The sequence below is a fragment of the Dryas octopetala genome, chromosome 7, assembly GCF_963921425.1.
Source record: "Dryas octopetala chromosome 7, drDryOcto1.1, whole genome shotgun sequence".
NCBI classification, from domain to species: Eukaryota; Viridiplantae; Streptophyta; class Magnoliopsida; order Rosales; family Rosaceae; genus Dryas; species Dryas octopetala.
In genome coordinates this window covers 12,243,715-12,265,332 of record NC_141372.1, presented here as the reverse complement: position 1 = coordinate 12,265,332, position 21,618 = coordinate 12,243,715, and the positions used below count along the sequence as shown (strand labels likewise).

At 36.4% G+C, this 21,618-nt stretch overlaps 2 protein-coding genes across 11 annotated transcripts; both read left to right on the top strand.

The window, feature by feature from the left end:
- The first annotated feature begins 1,826 nt into the window (after positions 1 to 1,826).
- On the top strand, positions 1,827 to 10,994 carry LOC147279764 (general transcription and DNA repair factor IIH subunit TFB1-1-like). 4 transcript variants are annotated; one of them, XM_086250296.1, is made up of 20 exons: positions 1,827 to 2,210; positions 2,496 to 2,574; positions 2,783 to 2,844; positions 2,965 to 3,028; positions 3,789 to 3,933; positions 5,476 to 5,551; positions 5,748 to 5,840; positions 6,191 to 6,235; positions 6,389 to 6,445; positions 6,640 to 6,795; positions 6,924 to 6,989; positions 7,285 to 7,405; positions 7,606 to 7,662; positions 7,786 to 7,895; positions 8,009 to 8,200; positions 8,341 to 8,454; positions 8,632 to 8,709; positions 9,182 to 9,229; positions 10,148 to 10,216; positions 10,633 to 10,994. In XM_086250296.1, exons 1-20 carry the CDS (start codon positions 2,130 to 2,132, stop codon positions 10,843 to 10,845), a joined length of 1,926 nt encoding a protein of 641 aa, XP_086106422.1. In that variant the 5' UTR covers positions 1,827 to 2,129; the 3' UTR covers positions 10,846 to 10,994. The 4 variants fall into 4 exon arrangements, with proteins under 4 accessions (XP_086106422.1, XP_086106421.1, XP_086106424.1 ...); XM_086250295.1 differs by having other exon boundaries at positions 5,745 to 5,840; XM_086250298.1 differs by having other exon boundaries at positions 1,828 to 2,210; positions 5,745 to 5,840; positions 10,556 to 10,642.
- A 5,374-nt stretch (positions 10,995 to 16,368) lies between these two features.
- GRP23 (glutamine-rich protein 23) lies at positions 16,369 to 21,319 on the top strand. Of its 7 annotated transcripts, none has more exons than XR_015123280.1 (3): positions 16,369 to 18,674; positions 19,074 to 19,163; positions 21,085 to 21,319. XR_015123280.1 is itself a non-coding variant. In XM_086250034.1 (3 exons), exons 1-2 carry the CDS (start codon positions 16,482 to 16,484, stop codon positions 19,114 to 19,116), a joined length of 2,199 nt encoding a protein of 732 aa, XP_086106160.1. In that variant the 5' UTR covers positions 16,369 to 16,481; the 3' UTR covers positions 19,117 to 19,163; positions 21,085 to 21,319. The 7 variants fall into 7 exon arrangements, 5 of the variants coding, with proteins under 5 accessions (XP_086106160.1, XP_086106157.1, XP_086106156.1 ...); XR_015123279.1 differs by having other exon boundaries at positions 21,098 to 21,125; XM_086250034.1 differs by having other exon boundaries at positions 19,111 to 19,163.
- Positions 21,320 to 21,618: the final 299 nt, after the last annotated feature.

The following is a 21,618-nucleotide window of genomic DNA, read 5'->3' as shown; positions in this document are numbered from 1 at the left end:
TACTGAGTCTCTTTGTGCTCTGCTCTCACTCTCTCTCTCTCTCTCTAAACCAGTACGTGGTTTAAGTATCGGTGTTGCCTTGCGCAAGGGGTAGACTGTACGGTACGTGCTTATATCGTTCTGCTATTTCTCGTTAAATAATTACGAAAATAGGCTCTACGTGACTACGTCCATATATATTTACCGATATGGAAGATAATTTTTTTTTTTGGCCACTAATATGGAATGGAAGATAATTTAACTTAAAAGATAAAATAGTTAAAACAATTAAATAAAGTGACAGAAAAAAAAACGAGTTATTAAAATAATAAAAAATTAGGATTAAATACCAAATATCAATAGTTTTTTAATAAAGTAGCAAGACACTAATTTTTTTTAGTTTAGGTACTAACCTAGAGTAAAACATTTTGGATTAGATCACAAATCAGTTTGTTATATAGTTGTGACTGTCGAACAGTTACAGTTGTAATTGTCGAACAGTCACAGTTGTGACTATTTAAAATTTATAAAAAATCAAAATTTTTAAAAGTTTCATACTTTTGATTTAGGTTTGGGGGATGAAGTCCTATAACCCAAAGACTAAATATTAAAGTTTAAGCCTTGTAAATATTGAAAAAACAATAAATCAATAAAAAAATTATGACTGTTAGACAGTCACAGTTTGATATAACTATGTTTTTTAAAGTTGGTACCTAAACTAAAATTTAGTACCTAAATTGAAATGACATAAATATTTTAGTAGTTGAAATGAAAAAAACATTATAATTTGGTACCTAAATTCAATGGACCTTTAAAATAAAGCCACCAACATAATTATTTCTTAAAACAACAACAAACTCCTTCTTTAATTAATATTAACTACAGATAGTTTTCTTGTGAAAATTATCTATTTAGTATTTACTAATTAAAATATAAAACAGAAAAATAAATTGTTTTTATTTTCCGACAAAAAATAATATAATACATGTTAAAAAAACACCTTGTAATAGTGTAACTGTCCAATTTTTAGTCGAGCATTTCAATACTGTATTTTTTAAGGCCAAAATTCACTTTTAGTCCATGTAGTTTGAGTTAGGTTTTACTTTGGTCCCTGTAATTTTAATTGTTATAATTTTGGTCTTTGTAGATTGAGTTAAGTTTCACCGGTTCTTGTAATTTTAATTGTTATGATTTTGGTCTTTATAGTTTGAGTTAAGTTTTACTTTAGTCTCTGTAGTTTCAATTGTTATGATTTTGGTCCCTGTAGTTTAAGTTAGGTTTCATTTTTTGTTCCTGTAGTTTGAGTTAGATTCTACTTTGGTCCCTATAGTTTAATAAACGAAAATACTAAGATGTCCTTGAATTGTAACAATGTATAAACTACAGGACTAAAATCATAATAATTAAAACTACATAGCTAAAGTAGAACTTAACTCAAAGGAATCAACATTGTATTACTTAAAACTATAAAAACTAAAATAGAACCTAACTCAAACTACAAGAACCAAAACCAAACTTTGGCATTTTTTAATACAACTCTCTGTCAATAATAACGAGCTTTCAAACTATGTTCGTCGTTAATGAGCCTTTGATTACACAACAAAATTATTATTAGACACTTGAAAAGGGAATTGAGTTGTGTGGTCTTTGAAGGAGTACATAATTTTGTACGTATTTACTATTTACTCATTTGTCACGCATAAAATAAACATAAAAAACAAAAAACAAAAAAAAAAACAACTAAAAAAACAAGTCTACCAAACAAATTAAATAAATGATGATGATATTTAGGAGTGTGTAGAAAAATAGAAATAGAATTACTGATTGATGCTTGGCGCTCAATAAAGCCCAGGCTGAAGGAGCTAGAGAGGGGCAGGCACACACAGGAGCTTGCTCGACATAGCCTCTCCCTCGGTCCGTACAAAAACGCACCGTTTTAACTGTAACAACCCAAACCCTAACAAGATCTTCGCTATCCACTGCACCATAGTTACAGAAAACCCTCAAGCAAACACCATTGCGTCGATCATCTATACATAAATATTGTCCCTACGGCTCCTACCCTAACCTGGATCTCCGAGATTTTCACAATTTTGATTGATTTGAATTTTTTGATTTTGGGAAATTTTGTGGCTCCAATTGCGAAGAAAATGTCGACCGGACAAGTGGTTAAGCGTGCAAAATACAAGACTTCAGTCAAGGACCCTGGCACTCCGGGTGTTCTAATTATGGTACCCAATTAATCCATTTATTCACTTTTTCGCATATTTTGCTTTTATTTACGTTGCTAATTTTGTTATTATGTTTAAACTCCATTGGTGTTTGCGATAACACAATGTCTCATATGTTGGCAATGTATTGTACTATTGTATTCGACGAAATGCTAGTTTCAGTTTATGGGTAATTTTTAAAGTTCTTTTTTTATTTTTTTGGGTGTATGGAATTATGTATGTGACTGTCAAGTATTGCATTTTGTTTGTTTACTGATGTTTTTGAAAATGTGTTGGTCTATGCAGATGGAGAACAAATTTGTGTTCAAGCCAAACGATCCCACGTCTGCGAGAAAGCTTGATGTGGGGTTTGGACAGATTAAAGGTACTCCAGAATTGTGCTTTGTTATGTGCATCTTGATGATAAATTTTATTTTTCTTTTATTTCCTACTTTTTTTTTAAGCTCCAAAGAGGCCCATAATCATATCTTAGTCATTTTGAGATTCCATCATTCAATTTCTCTTTATTTATTATAGTTATATGAGTTCTAATTTTCTAATTCCTTTTCTTATTTTCCCTCATGAATTTTCAGGTCACAAAAACACTAAGGAGGGATCAAATAAACCACCTTGGCTTAATCTCAGCAATAATGAGGTTTTTATTTTTTAATTGTAACCTGCTATATGCCCAGCCATTAATTTAGTGCTAGTCTAATGCTGTTCCTTTTTTCTTATTGACTGAAATTTTCCAAATATTTATTGGGTGATGTTTCAGGGTGGAAGTTACATTTTTGAGTTTGAAAGTTTTCCCGATCTTCATGTATGCCGAGAACTTGTAGGTAAATCTCAGTCACACCCACAACATGTAATGAAATTCTATGTTGACTGTGTTCAAAGGCTCAGCTTCACATTCTTCTTTAGCTCTCTGTAATTGCTATTAATATAAATCTTTAGTCTTGTATGGAACACCGCACTGGAATGGGCTGCGTCGTAAGTATATTTACTGATTATGCATGACTTTTTGTGCATGAAGTTATGGCTAGTTAGACAGGTTGATAATATGCAGCACTTAAACGGGCTATTATCATTTCTCTATTTTTGAAGAGAGAGAGAGAGAGAGAGAGAGAATGAAAAAAGTGGTGCATAGTCTTTAAGCAGAAAAATTCTGGGAAATTACAGTTTCCTTTTTTCTTTGCATGTTTGACATTTTCATTTTCATTTTCAATGTGCAAAATCGCAAGCCCTGTCTCTTCTTGAGAAAGAGGTAGTAAGTAGCCATATTATTTCTTTTAAAATCACTCATTTGTCTGCAAATCTACCATTCTGCTGATATATACTTTGGATTCTACTTTTTAGTTGAATTTTAAGAATTTCCATGCAAATGTTGCATGTAGGTGCGAGGAAGACTGTTTTAATGCCTTTACCTTTTCTGTTATCCACATAACATTCACTGTCAATCATTGCTTTTTCCCCTCTCACTGCTTTCTGTTTAGGCTTATGACATGGCATTTTTTTTTTATTCGACTGTTGTTCTGTCTTGGTTGTTATTTTGGTTTACTATTTTATCCTTAGTCTTTGGTTTCTGGTGCCTTTGAATAGGCAATGGCCTTGCTAAGTCTGGAGAGGTTGCGAAATCTTCTTCAGCTGCAAAAGCTATTCCTGAGGTGCCTGTAGTTACATTTCCGGATGAACAACTCAGTAGAGCAGAAATGGAGCTCAGAATGAAGCTACTGCAAGAAAACAGGTGACTTTAGTCTCCTATACCTACATGATCAGATAGCAATCATCAGCATTTCCCATTTGGTAGCACTATGGAAAAATTTCAAGCTATTTTGTTTTGTTTCTCATTGAGATATTTATTAATTTAATATTGATTTAGTTGAATTATAATCTGGATTTTTACTTCATCTTAATGCGATGAAAGCTCAGCAGGAAAAAATTAGATAGCACAAACCATCAACTTGTATCATATGCGGTTTCTACTAGTTTACACATGTTATTCCATATTATCTACTTAAATGATACAAATTATATTGTCTAGTCATATGCTTTCCCTTAGAATAGCTATTAATGACAGTTAATGTTGAAACAAATATAATGTAGCCTTGGATTAGTTTGAATCACAAGATCACAAAAACTAAAATCCACAGAAATGCTAAACCTGGATGGCCTCTACCCTCTTAAGTTCCTGCCTCTTCTTTTTTCAATTTCAGATTTCTGAGTTCAAACAATGGCCACTTTCTTGCTGTGTTTTCACACATGCTATTCCATTCTATCTACTTAAATGATACAAATTATATTTTCTAGTATGGTTTCCCTTAGAATCAACTATTAATGACAGTTGATGTTGAAAAAAATATATTGCAGCTTTCAATTAGTTTGATCACAACATTACAAAAACTCATACCCACAGAATTACTAAACCTGGATGGCCTTTACTCTCAAAGTTCCTGCCTCTTTTTTTTCAATTTCAGATTGCTCAGTTCAAACACTTGGCTGCTTTCCTGTCTTTTGTCAAACAATTTGGCTCCAAAATGGTGGTGTTTAGGATGATCCATTTTCTGGTTACTTGATAAAAAGAAAAAGAAAAAAGAAATTCCATTTTGTAATGGGAAGATATGACAAATCTTACATCTCACATTGGATAGTTATCACAAGTCTTATATTATGCATTTTCAATCATGTCAAAAGAGGATGCATGAAAATTGAAAAGTAAGATATAGCGTGTTTTTTTTTTTTTTTTTACCTCATTTGGTTCTCTCTCTCTCTCTCTGAGTTTGAACGTAAGTTTTCCATCACCCCCACTATTTTCATTTCCCTCCTTACCAGTAAATGTGGGTTTTTAAATCCTCTGAAGTTGAGTATTGCTTCTTGCTTATTAATTTTTTTTTTTACCCCATTCGGTGGTTTTCTCTCTTTCTCTCTCTCTGAAGTTGAACATAGGTCTGCCATCACCCCCACTAATTTCATTTCCCTCCTTACCCGTAAATATGGATTTTTTTTAATACCCTTTTCCTCTCTTTTTGTGTTTCAGTGTTGCTTACATTTGCATATACAATTTATTTTTGTTTGCCTTTGGTTTTTCGGTGGAAATTAGGACAGTAATGGTCAATCAAAAAATGCTTCTAATTTGCGTTTTAGATGAGCTGAGGTTTTTAGAAGTGGTGTAACTTGATATCTCTTGTCACCAGATTGCTTGCTGCTGAATGTAGCATTTTCTGTATAAAACTGATATCTTCTTTGTTTGAACTTCCTGTTTTGTATCACTAAATTTTACCCTTCACAGTGAATTGCAGAAACTTCATAAGCAACTTGTGATCAGTGGTGTCTTGACAGAATCTGAGTTCTGGGCAACTAGGAAGGTTAGTTATCTCAATGGAGACATGCTTATTTATGTTGTTTTTAGGAATTATGTGTTTCATTTTTCATTTGAACCGTAAGCCTCTACATAGTGTTGGACCATTCTTTTCTCCCCATGGTTATGCCGAAAATGGAACAATTTTGATAGCCAAAAGTGTGTTATAGTGACAATTCTGCTGTAAAAATCAATTGCAGAAGATGCTAGATGGAGACAGCGGTAGAAAGTCAAATCAACGTGTTGGTTTCAAAAGTTCGATGATATTGGACACCAAACCTATGACTGACGGTCGGGTAGAACATAGATCTCTCTCTCTCTCTCTCTCTCTCTCTCTCTCTCTCTCTCACACACACACACACACACACACACTCTCTCTCTCTCTCTGTGCATGTGTTTGTGCACATTGTACACTTGTATCACAAGGTGGAGATCTTCGGATTGAATCCTAATGAGCACTATGATTTGTGAGTTTTCTTCTTGTCAACAATTACTTTGGTTCCTTGTGCGATTGGCACTTCCTTGGTTTCTTTGTAATTGAACTATCTTGTGGATCAGAAAGGATTCCTTTTGTTATGGATAACATTTTCGCCTCATCAGCTTGTGTTCTGAAACTGATTTCTTTTTTTTTCTTGGTTTTGCCCAGATGAACAAGGTTACATTTAATTTGACTCCAGAGATTAAATATCAGGCATGTTTCTCTCAGTTAACAATTTGTTCCACCTTGTCTGAGATAAGACTTCTTTAAGCTTCAATGATTGCCGATACTTTGGAAGAGAGCTTAGTTATCCATCTTGGAATACTTTGTTTGGTGCTTATGCTTAATTGTTATATTGCTTTTCAGATTTTTGCTCTGAAACCAGCTGTTCACCAGGCATTTCTTAATCTCGTTCCCAGTAAGGTAGTGAGGATATCGAAACAATTCCTTACATAATCAGGCAGTTTTCCATGTTAGTCATCACCCTTATTTAGTTTTGTTTGAGGCTTACTCTTAAGATGATAATTTAAGGATTGAGTAGTATTTTATTTGCTCTTTTACTTTTCTCGAAGCATACTTTTCTAACCTTTTACTTCTTTTTACACTTTGTATTCCAGATGACAGAAAAAGACTTCTGGACAAAATATTTCAGAGCCGAATACCTCAACAGTACAAAGAATGTTGTTGCAGCTGCAGCAGAAGCTGCTGAGGATGAGGAACTGGCAATATTTTTAAAGGAGGATGAGATATTGGCAAGGGAATCTCGTCACAAGGTGCTCTTTAGAAAATCGTTCCCTTCTCCCTTTCAAATCTTGATTCTCCTGGGATGCTTCTGCTACATTTTTCTTTTCTAGTTACTAAAGTATTCTTTTATCTCCTTATTGGCATGTTGTTTTTGCAGATTCAACGGGTTGATCCAACTTTGGATATGGAAGCTGACCTAGGGGATGATTATACACATCTTCCAGTATGTTATATAACAACATTCTTGAATCTTTTTTTAATATCCCTTTAAATTTACCTGATATCCAAAATTTTGAAGGTGGTTTTTTATTTTAGCCAGTCATATAAATGGTAGATTGCAGAAATATTTCTCCTTTTTCCATAATAGTTTACATTCTGATATTCGGAATGTCCAAGTCCAATTATGTCTTTGATCTACAATGAGTTTTTTTAATGATCATACTTGACTTCCCTCTAAGGATACTGTAAAGTTTCTGTCCTTACCATTTCTTATCCGGTTTCTACTTTTAAAAAATCAGGATCATGGGATCTTTCGTGATGGTACCAAGGACATAACTGAACAGAGTGAGCACTACAGGAGGACTTTATCGCAAGACCTTAACAGACAAGGCGCTGTTGTTCTTCAAGGAAGAACTGTCGGTCAGACTCTCCTGAATCTTTTGTATTTTCTTTCTATTCATTAATAAATTTCATATGCTGCTTCTGATTTATTTCTTTTTAAATAATAAGTGACTTTGATTTGATATAGCTAACATACAATGGCAGTTTGTTTAACCGGCTAAGCTATATTTCTTCTATAATTTTTGGTAGATAACTTTGATTTTTGAACCTCACTGCAGATGTGGATCTAGAGGATCCAAGAACCGTAGCAGAGGCACTTATGCGGTCAAGACAGGGTTAGCATGTCATTTTCCCTTTGCTTTGTACATTGGGATTTTCTGCTCCTGCCCTTTCTCTAATATGCCTCATTTTCTCTGATAGTAGCACATCTGTGCATATCTTTTGCTGTTCTTTTGCAGAATCTGATGAGAGTGGTGTGCAGGAGAGACTTGATAGGATTACTCGGATGAATGAGATAGAGGACCTTCGAGAACCTCATGATCATCCTGTTGCTCCATTGTGTATTAAGGTTATCTTTGTCATCATCATACCTACAGGTCAACAGTTTTCATGTTAATATTCCATATTCTTTTTCTTTTCTTCTGATAGTGTAGATGTTTCCTGTTGTGTTTTTGAGGACAGGATCCTCGAGACTACTTTGACACGCAACAAGCTAGTGCACTGAAAACTTTGGATGATTCACGTACTGGAACTGAACAAACAAAATGCAGCCTGACTACTGAGGAAGCATATGGCTCCTTGAGGGAGTCTATATCTAGAATTAAGAGCAGTGGATTAAGCAATTCCACAGTTAGACCAGAAGTTGCTCTTATGGTAATATAATATTTGTTGCAGGTCATTTTCAAGATATGATATGCCATAAAGCACAAAAATCACATACAAATATGAAATTTGTATATGTATAAACATGTAGTTTTTTGCAAGAGAATTTACTGCCCATTTCTGTGGTATAGGTTCTTAATGGACTGACCCAGAATATTTCAAGTACCAAGTACCAACTTGGGAAAAATCCTCGAGAGAGCATTCTGGACGGGTTGCCAAACAAAACTGAAGAGGAACTTCTACATGTGAGTGGGCATCAGCTCGTTTGTTTATTTATGAATACTATTAGCTGCTTTGTAAATAGCACGAAACTTAATTGCAGATGCTTTGTTATCTTAGAGTTGGAAGTATAACATATGCTGCAGTAAGTTTTGCATACTCTTCAGTTCTCATGATTTTATGGATTACGTTTCTTATTCCAGCATTGGATGTCCATTCAAGAATTACTGAGGCATTTTTGGTCTTCATATCCAATTACGTCAACTTTTCTTTATACTAAGGTTAGTTCTTATAATTCACAAGAAGGCTTTATGCTATATAATGTAAAATAAAAATGTTGTTATAGTTTTTAAATTATATTAAGGTTTCAAATTTTGACCTTATTACTTTTGAGAAGGATGCTTGTTATCTATTGTGAAATGGAAGATTGTTTGACGGAGGACAGACCTTGATCATCTTTTGAATATTAATATGGTATATCTTGTCCACAGATTATAATAACCTCTTTCATTAATGGAACATTGTTTCTTCTCATTAAAAAAAAAAAAATCAAATTGGCCTGGATCCTAATATCCTATATCCCCGATAGGGTGATGAAGGTCAAAAGGCGTTTAAAAGTCTTCTGTTTGGTTTGATGAAGAGTCGTAACTCATTTACATTGCTGTTTGAATCTTTTGAACCTGGTTTTAGTGGCTTATTTGTTTATTTTGTTTTTTCTGATTTGTGTGGATTCATTGAGTTACTGTGATGCAGGTAGGCAGATTGAAGGATGCCATGTCACAAATATATCGACAGCTAGAGGTATCTTTTCTGCTAGAGCTTCCATGCACCTCCTTTTTTCCCCTAGTTTTTTTAACACAGTAGTTGAATCCCCACATGCATGTACTAAGTATAAGAATTACCATATCATATTTTAGTTTCATATTGTACGACCATAGCTTATGACATATTGACTCTTTTCAAAATACTTGACAGAAACTCAAAACTATAAAATGATTTTAGCCCATCGTCATTGAAATTCTTATCATTAACTTTACACAATTCCCCATATGATAAAGTAGTTTTACAAACTGCTGAGAACAGCCCACTAGCTTTGTCTGCCTCATCTATTAGATGTCCCTTCACGCCACGGCAAGTTAGTGCTCTTGGGCCTTCTTTAGTAGGTTATCCATACAACATGGCTAATACAGAATCATCCTGAGTTAAGGTCCGGTTGCCATATAGCTTTATGACCACTCCTTGGGGCTTTTCTGTGAACAGTCTTAAATTAGGTTACATGTCTGCAGCAACCTGGGTGTATGCTGGATCATAATTCGGATGAGAGGGATGGAAGGGGTTGGAGGGGAGAGAGAGTATGTTGGTTTCTAATTGTATTTCAATTCACCTATACTTTGATTTAGCACTGTGATTACTGGTTTGGTTCAAAGTATATTTATTTACTTTTCTTGGCCATTAAGAGACCGTCGGTTAATGCTTCACCTTTGCAGTCTACCGTCCCTTGTAATCATGTTTCATGGATAACTCGATATAGAAAAAACATAAAATGTTCTTTTGGTCCAAAAAGAAACACATCTTTTCAAACTCTCTTTCTTGCTTTTTATATAGGTAATATTGATTTCTTCATGTTTTAAATCCCCCATTATTGTACAAATGGTTTTGATTGTTTTAATAGAGGGTTTAGGATCTTCTTGACTGTTGTATTAAATGAATTTTTTGCAGGAGATAAAGGAGACTGTGCAGTCAGACTTCCGGCACCAGGTTTCCCTCCTTGTCCGTCCAATGCATCAGGTCAATAATTTCTTCCATTCTCAGTTATATTACAAGGATTAATCCATTTGAATATGAATGTTAAGCATTATCTCTTATGTTTATATGCTTTTACTTTCCGTTGTTTTTTTAATACGTTATTGATGACTGAGTATGGCTTAATGCTGTTCAGTCTTTTGTAACAAGCTTGCTACTAGTTCTGTTGGCTAATTGTGCTCTTTCTGTTTGGTGTATCCTTTCCCTTTTCTTTTAGAGAAAATAGTATCCTTACAGAACAGACCTTCAACTTAGACTAGACATGATTAAGTTCAATGCTTGTATTTGATTGTTGTGGTGGCTGACTAGTGGCCTTATCTGTAGGATTATGCATTGTTTAAAGGAAAAGGAAAAGAAAGAAATCTTAATGATGACTGGAACTGATGGACGGATTATTTTAGTGCAGGCTCTTGATGCTGCTTTTCAACATTATGAAGCAGATGTGCAGAAAAGAGCTGCAAGGGGTGGCGAGATACCAAATGGAGATGTGTAGAAGTTTGCCCATTATTGGTTCACCAGTGCATCTAGCTCTCCGTGATATGCTGTGCTGCCTTTATCTTGTAGCCATCAATAAAGTTGTACATCTAATCAATTTTGCTTTGAGATTATGCTAGATTGACAAGGTTTTTGATGTTGTAAAATATGCATTAGTGTTCTACTATTGACCAATTGTGCATAGAAGAGTTAACAATTGCGTAGAACTATTCTTGACTGCACTGACTTCTGCACACCATTATGTGATGCCTCTAATAATATGCATTTATACCGCACTCAATTATAAAGGTTTTGCGTTATTTGCAAATTAAAAAACTAAAGGAATATGAGAAAAAATATGACAGTTGCATTTTTTTTTATCACTAGAACCAATATATTATTACATAGTGTGCTGTAATTGCCAAATAAAAAGAGAGGGAATGAATAAATCCAATATTGGTTAAAACTGGATAAGTATTTTGAAGCCTATTCACTCACTAACAGGTGGAGTTCTAGAAAGTTTGATAAATTATCTTGTGCAACTGATATTCAGGGTTTAGGGTTTAGGGTTTAGGGTTCACGCAATGTAACCACCAATTTAACATGTCATAATATGGCTGGATCTATAGTGTAATTATGTACATTTTGCTTTTCTCTCTCTAGCCCGTCAACTATTTAATATTTCATTTGTGATCTCATGCCTTTGACTAGGTACATGTAGCCAAACCTCCTAAGATATATGTTTCACACATTTAAATGTGACAACATCATATCTTATGAGAAATTAATAACATTAATTATCTCATTCTTGGGTCACTAATTAAATAGTTTATTCTAGAATAAATTCGTCAATTTATTCACCTATTCCTTGTTTGCATTACTAGGGGTGCAACTTGGGACAGGTCAACTCGAGTTCGCCCAAACCCAATTCAGTGTTTGAACCTGTGTGAGAGGGTTTGAAAAAGTCAAAACATGTCCGAACCCGAACTCGACTTCAACTAGAATTTTTTGGGTTGGGCTTGGGTAGAGGTTATGCACGCCCAAGCCCAAGCAAATCCCTAGCCCAAATTCCAAACCCGATTTGTATTAATACTATGCTATAATCTATATATTAGATTACATTTTAGTTTAAATTAGTAATATAATATTGAGTTTATATATTGTTATTGAAGATGAACTAGAGTTTTAACAGGAGGTCGAAATATATATTTTACCTTATATATTTTTGTGTGAAACATAATCTAAACTATGGTATTTGGTAGTAATATGGTTGTGATGTTGTTATTATTATTCACTTCATGTTGAAGTTTTGAAGGTATTTCTTTGTTTTATTTGAACTTAGTCCATATATGAAGTTTTGAACCATGGTGATTGATTAATTGAGGTAATTGTGTTATACTTTTATCAAGATTTTTTTTGGAAAATTTTGTGAAATAACCCATTTTAATCCTAAACTTACTTTTTTGACTTTCAGCTCTAAAATTAATCTTTTTTTTTTTTTTTTCTCTTTTGACACTTTTGGGACCAAAATATCCTTTAAGTCGCCTAGTCTAATGTGGCGACGACTTGATGACCATATGTCGACAAAAAAATCGAATTTAACAAAATAGCTACAGCACAATCGCCAAATTCAAATCTGAAATGAAAAAGCTTTGTCGCTCATCACCAAAACCCACTGCTTAATTCCAGATTTGCAACTTGATCTGTTGTTGGTGAACAATCAGTATCCCAAATCTTGTTTTATGATGTTGAAAACAAAAACTCATTTGAATTCCAAGTACAAAACATTCCAAATCTGAGTTTTATATTTCTCTTTTACATCAATTAGTTTCATTGAAACCCAAAAAAGGCCATTGAAGATAGTCTCATAACCACATGTCATCATCGCAACTCGTCGAGCTTTCATCGGCGGCGGCGTTGGAGTCAGACTCGTCATTTGCCTTGACACCATCGACGACCTATCTGGTTGACCCATGATCTGAGTTTTTCACTTTGGGATTACTCGTTGGAGAAGAAAACCCATATCTGGGTTTTTGACTCTTGAGATTAGAACAAATAAGAGTTTCTAACTTCTGGGATTATGACAGATAGATGAGTTGTATATATGTTCATCATTTTCATTGATGTTGCAGTAAGTAAGGTAATAATGGGGCTAAGAGGATTTAGGCTAAAGGAGATATCTTTGTTCATCAATGAGCTGAGATCTATAGTGAAATTGGAGCATGTATATCAGGGGTAATTTTTTCTGAAAAATGGCCAAAAGAGTAAAAAAAAAAAAATGTAAGTTTGATATTAAAATAAGTTATTTCACAAAATTTCTCTTTTTTTTTTTTTTTTTTCACAAGTTGAAACCAACCCGCTCCTTGATTTTGCGAGTTGAGTACAACCCAAAGAAATTAGGCAACTCGAGCCCAACCTGAATTGAGGTTGGGTTGTGGTGGTTCACTTATTTTCAACCCGCCTAAACCCAAACTTGAGAAATAAAGCATGGGTTGACCTTTCAACCCGCCCAAGTTTCACCCCTAGCCATTACCAACATCCATCTATAAGTGTGTGACTTCATAGGTTCTTCTTAGTTTGACATCGTGGAGTTTAAACCAAAATAAATTCCTTTAACTTTTTTCCATAGTGAGAATTAATATAACCTCATATTAATTCTCTGGGTTCCACAAGTTCATGATTGTCACTTAACTATGCTTCATGGTTACCCACCAAGATGAATGACAATGTGAGAACCTATTCAGTTATGAGTCCAATATGATTTGGTCTTTCTCTCATCTATGTACAATTGACTATAACTGTAGGCACGATGTTAGTGTACGTACAATCCTACTGCATATAGCATATAATCAGAATTATAATCACAAGTCAAATGTTTTGGCCAAAGATTTTACGAGTCAACACTCCATTGGACATCACTTTCATTTATGGAAGGCGAGAGATTCCATGTTGCGCACTCGATCATATGTCTTCACGCGTGTGTCAATGCACCCGACTAACACATGTAACCCGTGCTTAATTACGTTGGTCTATTTTATGCAGTGAAAGTACATTGAGCGTGCACATAAGACATCGATGGTGCCTCAGGTTGAGGACTACTCAATATGTGTCATAACCCTTAGGAAGACTACGACACACACCCACATATCTGCTCTAGTGACTCTTCACTATGTCTTGAGACTTGCCAACTCTTCTAATGAGAAAAGCATTGACATGCATGTGCTAGTCTTCATCCCAGTTAGAATGTTATAAAGCCCTAGTTAACATTCTCCTGACTAAGAATATTTAAGAAAGATGCTATTGCCCATTAATCGAAATAGCCTTGAGCCGTATAATTCACCAATTTCCTAGTTGACTTTAGTCCATATTTCATACACAGGTAACCAAGAATGATTAGAATTCTTCTGGTATTGTCATCCACCACTCTCCACCATAGTTCCAACTTAATAAACTCCCTCCCCCAAAAACTGGAACACGAATGATAGGGCCCAAAATTTATTTCAAATACACAAATTTGAAGAGCTTTTCCAATACAATCCACATTTCCATCTTCATCACCCCAACAAACTTACTAATATAATTCTCAATCGTCATAACCGTCGTCGCCATCTTGCTAGCTCATTGGGAGGCCATGAATAATAATCCAAAACATCGCATCCACCAATGGAACAATCAAAATATACATCTCTCTCGAGATCTTAGGCAACACTATTAAGGAATTATTGAAAGTCTAGGGCTCTATAGACATAGCCTTTCTTTTATCCCACAGACAAACAAATCGCACAAGAAACTTGTTTTTAGCCACCTCACAAATAAACATGTTTCCACTACCCTTTCATAAACTTTTTTGTTTTTACAATCTGTCAATTTAATGATTTACATAAGGATTTATGAGTTTGGGGAGTATTAAGATAGTTTAAAGAAATTGAGATAGAGGAGAGGAACAAAGAATTGACCAGCACCGATGATTGTGAGATTGGTCAGCTAGAGGAGAGGAGGAAATGATACCACTACACCGACATGTAAGAGATTTGAAAGACTGACACAAATGATGCTAGAGAGAGAGAGATGAGAATAAGAGAGACATGGAAAGAAAACAAAAAAGTGAGGAAGCCACTAAGCGTAGTTTTAGAAATGATACCAATAAATAAGTAAAATAAAATAGTAGAATATGCAAAATACAAGGGTTAATTATAGCCATTGTCCTCAAACATTTCCCTGATTCTCACTTCGACCCTCCAATTCGATTTTCAAATTCTAGGGTCCTGAAACTTTTCCACAAGTCTCACTTTTGTTTTTTTCCATCACATCTATTAAGTTTTTGTCTAAAATGATGATGTGGCAATCATGGGTCCCAATTTTTTGTGCTTACACGGAAAAGAAATAATAAAAAAATTCAAAATTGATAAAGTTATTAATATTTGAAAACATTTAGAATAAAATTAGAAAAAGTTATAAAAAAAAAAAAAAAAAAACCAAAACAATATAACAACAACCCTATTCTGAGCCCCACGCTCCCACCCTCCATCCACTGTTGGTAGCTACCCCATCGCTAATGGTCCCTCGTACCGACCACCTCATTCGCCCCTCCCATCTTTCTCTTTCTTTCTTTCTTTATCTTTCTCTCTTTCTCTCTCACTCTCTCTATGAAACCCAATCGGCATAGCACAAAGAAAGGCTAACGACCTTGCTAGCCTCCAGATCGGATACTAGTAACCTTTGATATGGAGGTGGCAAGGTCCTTGGCCTCTCTTTATGCTTCAACAGTTGGGTTGCAGAGAAAGATGGAAAGAAAGAAAAAGAGAAAGAGAAAGAGAAGGAAAAAGGGGAAGTAGGGGTTGGTGTAAGGAACCTCCGACGATGGGGCAGTTGCTAACGGTGGTGGAGGGTGGGAGCGTGGGGCTCGGGATGGGTTGTAGGTTCTCGTGTTGTTTCTCTTTTAACTTTTTTTTTAATTTTGTTTTAAAAATTTTCAAATAATAATAGTTTTAAAATTTTGAAAATTCCATGTAAGCATAAAAAAGTGCAACTCCCAATAGTTATGTCAGCATTATAGATAAAAACTTGACAGATGTGACGAAAAAGGACCAAAATGAGGCTCGTGGAAAAGTTATAAGACTCTAGAATTTGAAAAACGAATTGGAGGAACAAATGAGAATCGGGGAAAAGTTTGAGGATTATGACTATAATCAGGGGTGGAATCAGTTCGGTTACCGAATCGAAAACCCATGACTGACTACCGAACCGACATGGGTCGGATTCCACAGAATGCAATTGCCGCTAGATCGAAGGTTGTCGGTTACTGACATTTTCGGGTTCGGTCAATGGTATTTGAGGAGTAGTTCGAGGTTTTGGTGTTCCGAGTAGATGGTTTTGCATACCGTTTCTGACTACCAATAGTGGCGGTTCGGTTCGTTTCACCAACTGAAACCGAAAAGACACAAACATAACCGAACCGATCGGATCGGCTCGGTAGGCGGTTTTTTTTAGTGATTCGGTAAAAACCCTAAGTACAAAACTGGAGTGCTAATATGGCCTTTAAACGGGCTTTAAGGTCAAGTTTACAACCCAACCCAAGAATTGTTGGTCGAATCCAGTCTGGCCCAAATAAAACAGAGCTAGCTCTCGGCCACTCAAACGGCAAATCTACTGCCACACAACGTTTCACAAGCTCACAAGCAAGCAGATAGCCAAAACCAAAACCCCATTTTCACAATCATTCCCTGTTTGCTAGGGTTTAAGCATTTCATTTCCACCACTCTCACAGCCACCAGCCATGTCACTCTACCGCCTGCTCCTCCGCTCCCTCCGCCACCCTACAACCCCACAAACCCTTAAACCCCAATCCCTTACCTCCCTCACCTCCCTCACTCTCCAAAACCCTAACCCTAATTCTCACCATATCACCCCCACGCGCACCTTCGCCTTCTCCTCCGCCGATGAAGCCGCCGCCGAGCGCCGCCGACGCAAGCGCCGCCTCCGCATCGAGCCCCCACTCAACGCACTACGCCGCGACTCGCACCCCCCGCCCCCACGCGACCCCAACGCTCCCCGCCTCCCCGACTCCACCTCCGCCCTCGTCGGCCCTCGCCTCAACCTCCACAACCGCGTGCAGTCACTCATACGCGCCGGTGACCTCGACGCTGCCTCCGCTTTGGCGCGTCACTCGGTGTTCTCCAATACGCGCCCAACGGTTTTCACCTGCAACGCCATTATTGCCGCCATGTACCGCGCCAAGAGGTACAATGACGCTGTTGCCCTCTTCCAGTTCTTCTTCACCCAATCAAACATTGTTCCTAATATTGTCTCTTATAACAATTTGATTAACGCTCATTGCGATGAGGGTCGTGTTGATGTGGGTCTTGAGGTTTATCGGCATATTATCGCCAATGCCCCATTTGGTCCCTCACCTGTTACATACCGGCATTTGACTAAAGGGTTGATCGATGCCAGTAGGATAGGTGAGGCCGTGGACTTGTTGAGGGAGATGTTGAATAAGGGGCATGGAGCTGATTCTTTGGTTTTTAATAATTTGATCAATGGGTTCTTGAATTTAGAGAATTTGGACAAGGCCAATGAGCTTTTCGATGAGCTTAAAGAGAGGTGTTTGGTGTATGATGGGGTTGTGAATGCTACTTTTATGGATTGGTTCTTTAATAAGGGGAGAGAGAAGGAGGCGATGGAGTCGTACAAGTCCTTGCTTGATAGGCAGTTTAGAATGATCCCAGTGACTTGTAATGTTCTCTTGGAGGTGTTGCTTAAGCATGAGAAGAAGAAGGAGGCCTGGGCTTTGTTCGAACAGATGTTGGATAATCACACCCCTCCGAACTTCCAGGCTGTGAATTCTGAGACATTTAACATAATGGTTAATGAGTGCTTTAAGCTTGGAAGGATTGATGAGGCCTTTGCCACGTTTAAGAAGGTGGGGGCAAAGGTGAACTCGAAGCCTTTTGCTATGGATGTTGCAGGGTATAATAATATCATTGCTAGATATTGTGAACATGGGATGTTAACAGAGGCTGAAACACTGTTTGCAGAATTGTCCTCAAAATCATTGACCCCGGATGTTACGACTCATAGGACTCTGATTGATGCATATTTGAAAGTAGAGAGGATAGACGATGCTCTTAAGATATTTAACAGAATGGTGGAGGCTGGTTTGCGAGTGGTTGCTAGCCTTGGTAATAGGGTGTTTGATGAATTGATCAAGCATGGTAAGGCAGTGGACTGTGGACAGATTTTGAAGAAAATGGGAGAAAAAGATCCTAAACCAGATGCCAGTTGTTATGATGTTGTGATCAGGGGGCTTTGCAATGAAGGTGCATTTGACCCAAGCCTTGAATTACTGACAGAAATGGTGAGGTATGGCATTGGTGTTCCTCCTGCATTGCAGCAATTTGTAAATGAAGCTTTTGTAAAAGCTGGGCGTGGTGAAGAGATTGAGAGAGTATTAAATATGAATAGGTTGGGATACGCACCACCACCCAGAGAGGCACGACCTCGGCAATTCCAGCCAATGAGATTGCCCCAAATGGCAGGACCACAGGAACCTCCATCAGGACCTTCTCAAATGGCAGGACCATATCACCCATCATCAGCACACCAACAAATGGCTGGACCATATCAGCCGCCATCTGGACCCTATCAAACAGCAGGAACTTACCAATCACCAAGAGGACCTCCACAAATGGCGGCAATCCATCACCCTCCAACAGGACACTCTCAAATAGCTGGACAATATTACCCCCCATCAGGAGCCCCTCAAATGGCTGGACAATATTACCCCCGATCAGGATTCCCTCAAATGGCAGTACCACAGAAACCTCCATCAGGGCTCCCTCATATGACAGCTTCATACCCCCCATCTGAAGTTTCTCAGACCCTAGGACCAAACCACCTGCCGTCGGGACCTGCTCAAGGGACAGGATCAAACCAATCATCATCAGAACCCCCTCAAATGGCAGAACAGGTAGCAGCTGCTTGATTCTTAGATGTTGAGTCATAGATAGAGATATCTGTACTTTTGTGTTCTGATTTTGACTTGGCCAGTGCTGCATCATTGATATGCTAAGTGTCTTTTCATGCCACAAGCTTGGGGTATTACCTTCACTTGAGTATAAGAATGAGATTTTCAATCAGGTGTATAAGGGGCTCTTGCGACTATTAATCTCTGTTATATGTTATGCAGCAATTAATATGATGAGATAATTATTCTTGTACTTGGTCATCTGCATAGGTAATAAAAAATACTTTGATTTATAAATAAATTAAATTTCAATGGTTGTGCATGTTAAATATATGAGCTGAAGTTGTAGGCCAGTGATGACTACTGTGGGTTGTGCTATGAGCTTGGTTATTTATTTTTCAGGAAAATGATTCTTCCTATATCTGTTCATGAATCACAGCATTAGTATTGAGATTTACAGCTGAAAGATGCTCAGTAGATGATCATATCCAGGTGACAGTTTAATTTAGTAGTTTGAATGTCGTTTTAATTGGAAGTGGTTCTTTGTGGTGACTTGCGTTGATGGACAACTAGTTACATCAATAATTCTATATATGCTGGTCAGTTGACTAGAATTCTTCCATGATTGGCTAAACAGCCCCATCTTAGAAGGTATAATCATGTGTTATACTGTTTCATTTTGAAACAGAAGTGTTTTATAGAACCAAGTATATTTGCTATGTCTAACGATCAACTACTACAAGAACTCTTATAATAGAAAACTAAATCCAAATACAACTCCTAAAGGTTAATATTGTAAATTAAAGCTAAAATTGACACCAAAATCATGTACATTTATCACTAGAAAAAAGGACTTCTTTTTCCTTTTATCAATTAAGAATGCCTAAAATACAATAGTGCTTCTTGTAGTTTTGTACCATTAAAATGAACCCACATTCCCTTATACAAGTAATGCTAAGCCCAAGGGGTGGTTGAAAATATTAAAATCCGTCATACATTGACACTTCATCCCAAGAAATTTTTTAATATAATAGATTTGTTTATTTAGTTTTGCTATATTTATCAATTGATGTAGACTTATGTTAAAGGTTGGTCTACTGAATTCTGGAACAGAAAACTAACTCAAAACACCATTGGTTGCCCTGTTGAAAATGGCGTTGATATAATGGTATGTGGATAATTTTATTTTTGTTCTGATGTCGAATAAGTTGTTTTGGAAGGGACGGTAGTCCTATAAAAGGTGCCCAATTTTGATCTTCTTCAGAAATTGAACCTCTGATTGTAAAATTTACAAGATTTGTATAAAACTGAGTATCCAAAACAATTTTGGCCTTCAATTTTGTTATCAGTTCTAACATAATGTTCTATTTGGTATCTTATCTAGCTATTTGCTAGAGTTTCTCGCCTCCCAAAGATTGTAGGGTACGGCGGGGGCCCCAATTTCGAATCTGGTATCAGTTCTAACATATTAGCGAATAACATTCAATTTTGTGGTTTGTATATTGCATTGACACCATTGATGCAAACTCCTTTCTAGCAGGCTTTATATTTGTATTCCAGGTAGTCTTCACGGCCTTGCTTTTGCAGATTTAATGAATTTGTTATAATACACAAGGCACAGTATGCTTACTGAGCATGGTTGTTGGCAGTGTCTGAAAAACAATTCATATAAGACTTCCCTCCGTGTTATTTTCAAACAGAGAGCAATGTATACTAGGAGTACAACCCTTACATACGTGTATTGCTTTGCCAAAATACTTTCAGCTTTGGATTTAGAAGTAGATGTTTGCATTTTTAATGTAAATTCCCTTCTGATCCAGGGAAACCCTGTTTTGGACGAGTTTGAGTCCTTAGAAGTACTAATGTTTTACTTTAATGAAATAAATGTGAATTTGATCATTTGAAATGTGATGGATTTCAAAATACTTGAGAAAAGAGTCTTATTTTAATTTCACTCTAAGTTATTTGAATTTTGTTTCTATAAGAAACAGAATTTGTCAAAAGTCTTTCCCTTTTTTTTTTTTTTAATGTAAGATATTTTTTATACACTTTTGATATTCTTTTTGTGCCATAGCACTGATGTACTAGGCATTGCATTTGCTTCCAGGTACATGAGACATAAACCCACTTGGATCCCCATTCAAATTTGTGCATGGAAAAGTGTAGAACTAAACTTTTGAGAATTCTGAACTGAGGAATGAGGATTACGTGTATGCGTGTGGCACTCTTGCTGTGAAAACTAAATGAAGAAATCAAGCATATGGGGGGGTAGTCTAATTGTTAATCAGGCTTGTGCTTTGTATATTAAGTTTCTAGTTTCTACTGTTAGGTTCTCATTGAACCTCCAAAAGTTTAAGTTCTTAAGAAATGAGATTAGAATGCATATCAAACTAATACTTCCTCTCACATGCAGTCTCATCTTACAGGTGGAGAGAGGATTGCAGACAATGAGAAACATACAGGTGCAATAGTGGACAAAGAGTGGGGGGTGTGAAATAGAGATTGAAGGTTTCGAACTCATACTTTATGCAACAAAAATTCTGATAGCATATGTGATAATTATTGGATTCTAAAAGTCTAAACTACTAAAGAATTTTGTACTCAATTATTTCATATTAAGAGTTATTTTTGTTTTTTGTGGTTGTCAATTGTGAGTGTGATACTTTATGAGTTAAAATACCATTAAACTCTACATGACCTATTCAAACAATTGACATTAGTTATATACTGTTGCATAATAAATGGTTTATATACTGTGGGGTGATGGGTTAAGATTAGGCAATCCATCTTAGGGCTAGGGTCACTCGGTTCAGTTACTGAACTGTCAAGCCCAAACTACCTACTGACCGACCATGGTCGGAATGACCAAATCCCAACCGCTATTGACACCGTCCATCGATAGTCGGTTTGACCAACTTTGTCGGTTTGTTTGGATCGGAATGATTGA

Excerpts from the sequence above, each read along its gene's own strand:
- LOC147279764 (XM_086250295.1), top strand. The coding sequence starts at position 2,130 with ATGTCGACCGGACAAGTGGTTAAGCGTGCAAAATACAAGACTTCAGTC. Across the intron at positions 6,446-6,639 it reads TTAATCTCGTTCCCAGTAAG|ATGACAGAAAAAGACTTCTG; the intron begins GTAGTGAGGATA and ends TTTGTATTCCAG. Across the intron at positions 7,663-7,785 it reads ACTTATGCGGTCAAGACAGG|AATCTGATGAGAGTGGTGTG; the intron begins GTTAGCATGTCA and ends GTTCTTTTGCAG.
- GRP23 (XM_086250030.1), top strand. The coding sequence starts at position 16,482 with ATGTCACTCTACCGCCTGCTCCTCCGCTCCCTCCGCCACCCTACAACC. Across the intron at positions 18,675-21,084 it reads CCCCTCAAATGGCAGAACAG|TCTCATCTTACAGGTGGAGA; the intron begins GTAGCAGCTGCT and ends TCTCACATGCAG.